Source organism: Monopterus albus, unplaced genomic scaffold (assembly GCF_001952655.1).
Source record: "Monopterus albus unplaced genomic scaffold, M_albus_1.0 scaffold4.1, whole genome shotgun sequence".
In the NCBI taxonomy this organism is placed as follows: Eukaryota; Metazoa; Chordata; class Actinopteri; order Synbranchiformes; family Synbranchidae; genus Monopterus; species Monopterus albus.
This window is the reverse complement of record NW_018127884.1, coordinates 5125270-5135458: the sequence shown is the minus strand read 5'-3', so window position 1 is coordinate 5135458 and position 10189 is coordinate 5125270. Positions and strand designations below refer to the sequence as shown.

Genomic DNA, 10189 nt, shown 5'->3' with positions numbered 1-10189 from the left:
CCTCTGGTGGTGCAGAGTGTTTTCATTGCAAGTTCATCTTCTCCCGAGAGTGTGCGGTTGGGGAATGAGTGTAACTGAGCCTTTTGGTATCAGTGGTGTGTAGGGCCATGTGTAGCCCGTGGCAAACGTTCTCTAAGATCTGTGCCCCATCACTCCCTGTTAGAACTTGTCAAACCCAGGAGACTGGATCTGTTAGGAATTATCAAGCCCTCCTCAGGCAAATGGAAATCATGCCGACCAAAGCAAAGCTGCAAGTGCTTCATGTTATGAGTGAACAGAAAAAATACTGAAAATACTGAATGCTGTGGTTATTTGTAGTTTCTATCATGTTTTTACTGGTTTAATAATATTTTACCTCATCAAGAAAACACATTTCATTTTAGGCAATTTGACTCATATGAAGTTAAGATGAAAAAGCTTATGGCAAAAATGTAGTTTGCAAGAATACTGTGGAAAAGTTTGTAATTTATCTTAGCTCACTAATTACAGTACTGATCTCAGTTCTCAGTGGGCTGTGATTAATAGTATTTCTCTGAGGTGGATGAGGTCACATAAAAGGGAGTAACTTCTGTTTACTTGGATGTTCTATCTGCTGTTGTTGACAGTGACAGCGAAAACATTCCTCATTAATAGTGTATATATGGGGAGCGTTTGCATGCCACGTTTGATCCCTGGTCTTGTTCTTGAGCCAAACTGATTTAGTGCTGCTTTGTGTGTGATTGGAGCCACAGTTTATTTTCACTCTCTTTGTGTACATGGACTGGACAGCATGTAGAGGACACAGGGGAGGAGGGTCAGCCACTGTCAACAAGCGACAGATCGTGAGAAAGACGGGCTCCTATATGTGATCTCGATGTTATACCACAGCTGTTGAAGTTAAACCGAATCGGTGCTCTTTTTGGTATTTCATCAACAAACATCCAGCTCAGCTACAGCAACGTGCCAGAGTCGTGCATTTTACTGGGCTCATTCTTCATTTTTGTGGTTTGTAGTTGTGAGGTAGAGGGGATATAAAAGCATTCATTTGTACAGACGTTATACTGTGATGCCTTTTAAAGTCATTTTTCTTGTATTTGTCAAAGTTTAGGAACTGTCTGTTGTATCCAGAGCTGCAGGAAGAACCAAGTGTCAAAGCCAGAGTACACAGCTGTTATTATGTAAAAGTAACTGTTTCAGGGAAAAGAGGATCACATAGTCATTTACTTTGTAGAATGAGCTTAGCTATGGAAAGACAATTTGTGCTCTTACAGTTCTTTCTGTAGCCCAATTAATGATTTATTGATAATGAATTCAACATTTTGAAGAAGCAGACTTTTTTTTTTTAAGTTAAGGACTGCCTTAGATGCAAATTTTTGGAAAATGTTTTACTGCACAACCCACCCACTCCCCTTTCAGAAAAAGGTTTTCATTATCTGCCCTGTTTTGACCATGGTGTGGCCTTTCTAGGGAGTTTTTGTGCTTGTTGTGCAAGTGTGAAGGATATTAATGGCGTGTGCTTGTTTTTTTGTTGTTGTTTTTTTTGCCTCCCATCATCAGTACCCTGTCCAGCTGCATGCTTGCAGTGGTGGCGCTGCTGTACCCCTTCTCCTGGCAACATACCTTCATCCCTGTGCTGCCAGGGTCCATGCTGGATATTGTCTGCTGTCCCACTCCCTTCCTGGTGGGGCTGCTGTCCAGCTCACTGCCAAAACTTAAAGAGTTACCTGTGGAAGAGGTGAGTACATGTGAAAAGGACCGTCTCTGACTGCTTTCCTCTGAGTGCAGTTTCATTTCTCTGAACTCTACAGCTTAGACTGATGTCTCCTACATTCTTCATCCAGATATCTCTGATTGGTCTTTCTCTGTCGCTCTGTTCTTGTCTTTCTCTGACTGAACTGACTTTCAGACCAGAACAACATAAAGTTGCATTGATTTTTTTTTTTTTCCTTTTGCAGCGCAGATTTAATATTTTTAATATATTGTTCGGTTTGTCCAAAGTTATAAGATTAAAAGGTTTTGCTGCTTTGAATGAGCCATAACAATTAGTTGATTTTTGAAAAGCAGCAGAAAATTAATGGGCAGTCTTTATTTATTTATTTATTAGCCTGGTGCCTTTACAGTATGTGGGTGCATATTAGTGTGTTCTATATCTGTGATTGGAGTCTGGTTGTGTACCTACAGTAAAGTGTAGATCTCCCCATTCTCTCTCTCATCCCACTGTCTTGTCTGTCTCTACTGCGTTGTTAAATAACAGCTAAAAATCCCCCAAATCTTTTGAAAATATTGCATGAAAACATTTTTTTACAATCATGGCAAAAAAGGTTTACCTGCTCCACCTTCTCAATGTGAATATTTTCTGGTTTTCATACTCTTCTATGACAATAATGTGAATATCTTTGGGTATTATACTGTTGAATACAAACCAATACAAGACATTTTAAAAAGTCACTATGGGTTCTGGCGAGTTGTGATAACAGTAGAAGCCCAGTGAAGCTTTGTCCTTAATCTAGACAAGTGAGCACCTGGATTGTTCATGGAAATTATTATCGACATTGAATACAGATTCATATGCCTCTCAAAGTGAGAGGTCATTTGTGTGATAAGACCATGTCAGTCATACTTAACACTGAGCTGTTAACTGGTTGTCAGCAACATCTGTTGTCTGTTTGTATCACTCTTCCTTTTGTCACATTTTATATTTTGTGCTGTAAGTTCTTTGAAAATGGTGGTTCTGTATTTTATATAGACTGTGTTTTGCAGAGAGCACATGCAATTCCCCTGGAGGTGAAATAGTCAGTTTTGTGTGTAAGAAATAAAAGAGGGGTTTTTTTCATTAGTTCTGCAGAATGATATGCTTCTCTTTCCTTTTCTTAGGCTTTAATGGTTGACCTCGGAACTGACCGATTCATCCGACAGGTTAGTCTATGAACCTATCAAACAAAGAAGTGAGACTATGTAACTTTTGATGAGCAGTGGGCATGAAGGTCGCAATTGGCAATTGAACGATCATTTCCAATTTCCCTTTATTTCCAAAGATTTTCTTGAGTAACATGCTTTAAAAAGATCAACGATTATGCTGGCAGCCTATGGCTTTAAGACACCAACCATGTAACCGCAGTTGCAAAAGACAAAAATGCAGGAATGTAATGGAGCCACAAGCGGAAAAAAACACATATGTCTGCTGGTGAGATGTGATGTATTTATTTCTCCTTTTCTTTTTATGAAATAGCACTAAAACCTGTGACATGTAAGTCAGCGAACAGCAATGTGTTACTCCACTGCAGTATCTACAGTATCTAAAGCTGGCAAGCATCGCCATAATGTGTTACTGGTCATACCAGACCAAGTAAGACTGAAGCAGCAAAAGACCTGAGTCTGTGTGAGGGTGAGATTTATTGCTTCTGAAATTAACTTTTCAGTTGTAAGGGTAAGACTGTGCTTTTTTCTACTGTCAAAGTTACATAGTCTTACGTTGAAGAGGCTGTAAAACATGAGCTTTTTTGTTCTAAGTCAGAGTCTTTGAAACTTACTCTCCAAACACTGTTGTTTATCACTGGTGACTACAGTGTTTTCTGTTGTTTATAGATGGATGACGAGGCTTCACTGTTGCCGCGAAAACTTCAAGCAGCTCTTGAGCAAGCGCTGGAGCAGAGGAATGACATCATCAATCAGGACTCTGACAGCGAGTCAGATGAAGGTGAATATACTGTATGACAAATCATCTCTCATGACCAACACAGATGTTTTCCTTTGTAATGAGAGCACTGTCTGTAGCAGAACACACGGGCTCCGTGTCTCTGTGAAGCTCGTGTGGAAATGATGTCTTTTATATAGACGGTGAACCACACAGGTTCACCTTAGAGGTGAGATAATACACAGTGAAAGGTAGGGGTTCTGCTGACTGGTGGCAAAATACACATATTCTTATGTGTTCTACTGAGGGTCCTATATGCTGAGTTAGGGGGTTAAAAGAACCACAAGTTATGTGAGAAGAAGTCAGCAACAATCTGATTTAAATAAGTTGGGTACAGGTGTGTTTCACAAAGTTCCCTCATCTGTCTGTTCCGTGCATGCACATCCCACATGGTTTAACAGTTAGGATTCCAGTCAGCCTGGATTCATCTCCCGCTGTGAGAGCCAAACTTTTATGAAGATTTACCCCCAGGGGATCAATAATATGTTTATTTGTATAGCACAAATTAAAACAACAGCTACAGTGTGCTTTTACAACACACACACAAATGGTAGAATTGGTCAGGCAACAAAACTAAACAAAAATGTATCTTACTATTTGAAAGACGTGCACTGTTGTTGCTTCATTCAGGAAGAAAGCTTGTATGGGACAGACTTTCTGTCTCTGCTTTCCACATTCTTTTTCTTGTTGTCAGCGGTTGTGTTACATCTGCTGTGTGTCAGTCACAACCTGTTGTTATTACTGTGCAAACTGGTGCAACTTACAGTCTGTTAGATAAAAAGATAGATTAAGCTTGACTTTATATAGTTACTACCATACTCACCAATTACTCTTAATTAATTACTCTTACTCTGAACATGCCTCTTAGTCTTTTAGACAGTGTATGAAGTCTGTGAACTAGTCCTGATACCTAATGTAGAAAATTGCTAATGTGAGAAAACATTACTAAGCACTGACAACAATATACTGTAATTCATTAAGTGAGTATAGGAAATGACTAAAAACCCCAGTGATGCTGGAAGTCCCCTTTGGTGCTTATTGCTAAGGCCCCACTTGTGCCAGTCTTCAGCATTTCAGATTTTTCAGTAATAGTTACAGAGCGTCTTGATGTTTTAGATTAACCAGACTTCTTCTTCTTTCTAGGAGTCCCTCCAGCTTTAGCTCAGGCTCTTTCAGTCTTTATCAGAAATGTCAGTGTGTGAGACGTTTATGCTACAAGTGTTAAAGGTGCAGTATGTGAGATTTAGTGACATCTGGTTGCAGATTGTGACGTTGAGCAAAGCTTTTATACACGGTGTCCGACCAGCTCTCACAGCCGTTTCACAGTGATTACCGCAAATGCAGGACAAATTGCATACTTGAAAAACAAGTGCACTTGACTTGACCAAGCCAAAGTTAGCAGCGGCTCACTTGACTGTAGTGTAATTTTCAAGAAGGATGATTACACAAATATTAAGGTGTGTAGTAATATCATTTTATTTGTTAAGCTCCAAGCACCCTTATCGTAACAATAAAAGTTGAATGGCAGCTGGCTTCACCGAGATTTTGCAATTGACAACTCACTTGGCCGCATTTAATATTATCCTGTTTTTTCATGTCTTTGCTCCTTTGCCGACGGAGATTCCTCCTTTTTCTTCTGTTAAAGAATAACTATGATCCTCCATTTATTCAAATTGGAGTTCTTAAACTCACAACAGTACTTCCTCTTGTTTTTAACTTTACTTCTTTTGGTCTTTCAAAACTAAGCTACTACTTCGGTAATTCTTATTTTCTGGTGATTACACATTGATGAAAACATATGAAATGAAAACTTATGGATACTATACCCCATTTCTGCTAATAAACCCTTCTAGATCTTACATGCTGCACCTTTAAAAAAGGGATGGAATTAGGAAACCACATTATTATTTCTTATTTTGTGGTTAATTTGATTCAAGTTGATTTCACTAAGAATTATGAGATACATCCCTGAATCTCTACACCATTAGCAGTAGCTGTTATTGCTTAAGGTGGCTGTGAGGGTTGAGCCAAGCCATGTATTCAATCCCTTCTCTATTGTGTCTACAGAATATAACTCACTGAACAGCCTGGTGTCAGAGGCTTTCATCCGCTTCTTCCTTGAGACCATCGGCCATTACTCCCTGTTTATCACGCAGAACGAGCGTGGAGAGCGCGTTTTTCAAAGGGAGTCTTTTCGCAAGTCTGTGGCATCTAAAAGCATCCGTCGCTTCCTGGGTGTCTTCATGGAGTCACAGATGTTTGCAGGGTTCATCCAGGATCGGGAGCTGAGGAAAACCCGGGCTAAAGGTAAACTGTCATTCCCTGAATGTCAGTTGTTTCTATAAACACCTTCCTTCTTTTTCAAATGTTTAGATCAAACTTACCCTTTCCTCTCTGGATTTCCACCCTCGTGCTTTTAGTACTCATTGTGTGGCAGAACATTCTGCACTAATACTGACCTCTAGTGACAGAACGTTTTCATCAGCATGTGTTCTCACCTCCTCGCTGTTTTTCCTGGCAGACAAAAGTCAGTGTGACTTCCTGGAGTCCTGAGATATTTCATAAATATATTAATTTCTCGTACTGATGTGTTGACAGGTCTCTTTGAGCAGAGGGTGGAACATTATCTGGAGGAGTTGCCAGACACAGAGCAGAGTGGAGTCAACAAATTCCTTAAAGGCCTTGGTGAGTTCTGCGACAGACGTACAAGGCTGGTCTCGGATTCTGGGAGTTTGAAAATTTTATCCAGTTTTAAAATCCTGCTGCACCTTAAAGATACATTTAAAATATTTCTTCTCTAGCTCTGTTGAATATTCTCATACTACAGGATTAGATCACATGTGACACTTAAATGATATTTGAGCTCATATTATCCAACATGATAGAGGTCAGTCTACACTTCATAGCAAAGTCGACGTGTTTTGCTTATTGTTGCTTCACTTGGATGTATGTGCAGAATTTGACTTTAGTTTCACATTCATCTACTTCTTGTGATGAATGTTTCCTTGTACTCACCTGAAATCTCAGTTCAAGGCATTTGACAGCATATACAAGTAGGACTGACTGACATGACGACTATTTTTTTGTAATCTCAGCCTGGCTTAATCCTCATGCACTGTACAGTAAGATGTCGCACACTTTAATGGATTTAATGGATTTGTTTTTAACTCTTTTCAGGAAGTAAAATGAAGTTTCTCCACAAAAAGACCTGAGGGGGAAATCATCCTTTTGTTTTCAGTCATAAAACAAACTGAAGATCTGATGTCTCATGTCTCTGCATCATGATGATTCTCACCTTTTTGTCTTTAGTTTTTTATGTAAGCATGTACATATTATTTCTCTGTAAACTGGCTGTGATACTATTCAGTGTATGTTTATAGTACCTTATGAGATAGTGATAGCAGGATGGTACACAACGAGTGAGCCATAGAGTAACCACTGATGTCCAGGTGTGCCTGTGAAGAGTGTTATTGGAATGTGTGAGTGTATGGGACTTTATACGGGCATAGATGTACAGTTCATATGTATTCATTTTGCATTATCTCACAACAGTGCTGTCCTCTGTTTAAGGAGTATAAAACCCATTTGGAAACTGTACAGACAACGAAGAAAGTGATTGTAACTCTTCAGAGTCTTTTGCAATCTTTTATTAAAAATGGTAATTAAATGTTTCAACCACTTGAGCGTACTGACTTTACTAATATACATATATTTTGACATGTTGATTCATTTCATCTGCCATCATAAATTTGCTCTATTTTTTACACCAGGACTTCAAAAAGAAACACAATATGAAGCTTTTCTTGTCCTGTCACACACATCAGAAGTACACCACAGTCATTATACTCTGTTTTGTTGCCTCACAAAAACAAGGCCCAACATGCACAAATATCACATCTGGAAAGAGAAATATCTGATTTGCATTTTGCCAGATGCTATGAAATCACCTCTTTTTACATCTCACATCTCAGTGACAGCTTTGCCCCAAAGCTATGCAGTAAGAAGAAGCTGGTAAGATCCCAAATGGCACAGTTAGTCTAGCACCAGCTACCACATGCTGCTGGTAACCTAATTACATCTGTGCACATCACTCTGGTGGTTGTCACTGCCATGTTGTAATTAGCTCTCCTAACTGGGAGGCGCACACACCGATTCCAGCCGCCATATTGCTTTTCCTCTGCTTGTGTCCTTTATAGCAATTAAGGGTGATATTTAATGTGAAGAAACTTTGTTGGGTGCTAAAAAAGCTGCACAACCAGTGGGGCAAGAAGTATCCAGACCCTTTTCTTTAAGTAAAAGTAGTGAGGCCACATCATAGCAGTAATCCATTACAAGTCAAATCTTTTAGTTGAATGTCATATGTTTGTGCTGTATACCAACATCATTTATGGAATAATAAATAAATAGGAAATAAATAAATGTCAGTATTAATTGTAAAATGACCCAGTTTGACTGACTAAAGAGTGTGTAAGCATTTTAGTTCCAGTAACTCTTCCCTATAAATTGCTGTGTGATTTATTCTAACAAACTGTATTTTTGAAGAAAATAGGTTTTGTTTGTAAAATCCTAATCTGAAAAATAACAAACTGTAGCTTCAGATGAATGTAGTGATGTAAGAAGATGGTTCCTTCTAAAATGCAGTGCAGTGGATTTATATAGTGACATAAAACACAAATACTCAGATAGATAGCTATGTAGCTGTATGGGAAATGTTGTAATCCTGCGCCACTTGCTACATTAACATACTTATTTTTGTTTAATGCCTAACAATGTTTCGGTGTTATGATAATCACTGTAATTCTAGCACTCAATGCTGTTTTAAAAATTCTGTGTTTTGATGTTACTGTAAAATGATTAGGCTGTTGTTTGTTTGAAGGAAATGGAGATATAGAAATATATTTTAGATGTGACTCAATCATATATGAAGACCTTGACAGCTTGATGTTTGGCTGCATGTCTCATTTGATTTCACAGAGGCAGCAGTCATGCTGCAAAGTAACCAAGTAGGCAATTACACAAATTAGGCTAAGGTACAATTTTGAGGTGTGTTACTTTCTAAACTGTAAACTACAGAACTTTATAACTATACAACTGCCATATTTAAATGCTTCTTAATTGTTAATGTAGCAGTAACAGTCCGATAATATCTCTGATACATAGGCTATATAATAAAAATAACAGAGACGATACTGCTGCAGAATATTATTTACTTTTGATCATTCATCGTAATTAGGTAATATTTCTAAAGCTTAATTCTTAATCATAATAGAGACTTTGCAGTAGTGCTATTGTTACTTCTTATTTACACAGGGCAGCAGTGAAGGTACCCAAAAATAATCAGGTAACACTACAGCTTTGAGACACGTATTACATGAGAGCCAGTATAAAATCTCACGTTAAACTGCGAGACTTGGGACCCTCAAAATTTTGGCCGGGCCAAAGAGCGACATCCGAAGCGGGGCTCGACAGTGGAGATGCCCGGGTCAAGGTAAAACACGAAACAGCCGCTTTGGACAGACGTGTACCGCAGCAGACCTGACATGATTGACAGGCCGACAGAAGTTGTGTTGCTCTGCAGTCTGGTTTCCACTGGACTGAAAACAGACTCATCCTCACGCGCTCACACTGTTTCCCTGATAATGATGTTTTACCGGAGCTGCGCACTTCGCGAGCGAAACGAAACGGTACACAGACTCAGTTTCTAGATGCTCCGTGCATCAAACTCTCCGTGTGCTGACTTTGTATTGCGTGTTGTTCTCGTGTTGTGTTGTGGATTGCACCATGATGCCATGACAGGGGCGTAATCTCCTGCGCACTTTCTAAAAAATAGTATCACGCTCAGTGATGCGCCGGAGGAGAGGCAGCTGATGCAGAGGAAGGCTGTGGATGCGGGGGCACTTTGACTGACGTGCGTGTTGTTATTAAGGGAAGACACGTTAATAAATCGCTGTCAGACTGATACATTCATGAACAGATGGATCAGGTAGTCAAACGTGTAACATGCCAGAAGGAAAATCACTTCAAATCCCATATTCCCACACCTTAATACAGTGATTAATAAAACTAAAAACACTGTGGGCTGTTCATACTTAATGGTAGTTTTTTTTTACATAACTAAAGTGAAATAATCATATATTGGGTTATTTCAGTAGGTTGTTTTTAATGTTTATTTTTGTGTTGAGCGCAGTTTAAGCTTCACTTCATGAGGGGAAGCCATAGTCTAGCAGGTATTATATTATGTAGGTACATTTGATAAAAGTTTTATGGGAGTTTTTTCTTATCAATGTTCTTTTGTGATTTAGAAGTTTGGGAAGGCTAAATAAAACTGAATGGCTAAGACATTCCCATTAATATTGACTGAACTAGGTCCAAAACAAGGATTTTAGAAGTACAGTGGGTACGGAAAGTATTCAGACCCCCTTAAATTTTTCACTCTTTGTTATATTGCAGCCATATGCTAAAATTATTTAAGTTCATTTTTTTCCTCATTAATGTACACACAGCACCCCATATTGA

At 38.9% G+C, this 10189-nt stretch overlaps 2 protein-coding genes across 9 annotated transcripts in view; both read left to right on the top strand.

Moving 5' to 3' along the window:
• Positions 1–7348, top strand: part of dennd2b (DENN domain containing 2B) — a 44527-nt gene extending 37179 nt beyond the window's left edge. For all 4 annotated transcript variants that reach the window (XM_020605779.1, XM_020605787.1, XM_020605770.1 and 1 more), the window contains exons 15-20: positions 1537–1714; positions 2854–2895; positions 3565–3676; positions 5741–5980; positions 6272–6358; positions 6851–7348. In XM_020605779.1, the coding sequence (XP_020461435.1) occupies positions 1537–1714; positions 2854–2895; positions 3565–3676; positions 5741–5980; positions 6272–6358; positions 6851–6885 (694 nt within the window). In that variant the 3' untranslated portion in view covers positions 6886–7348. The remainder of the gene's footprint in view (positions 1–1536; positions 1715–2853; positions 2896–3564; positions 3677–5740; positions 5981–6271; positions 6359–6850) is intronic.
• Positions 7349–9059: 1711 nt separating this feature from the next.
• trim66 (tripartite motif containing 66) overlaps positions 9060–10189 on the top strand; it is a 17897-nt gene continuing 16767 nt past the window's right edge. For 4 of the 5 annotated variants that reach the window (XM_020609758.1, XM_020609774.1, XM_020609765.1 and 1 more), the window contains exon 1: positions 9060–9161. The gene's annotated coding sequence lies outside the window, so the exon portion shown is untranslated. Of the gene's footprint in view, positions 9358–10189 lie in introns of all 5 variants that reach the window. The other variant, XM_020609750.1, reaches the window with a different exon arrangement.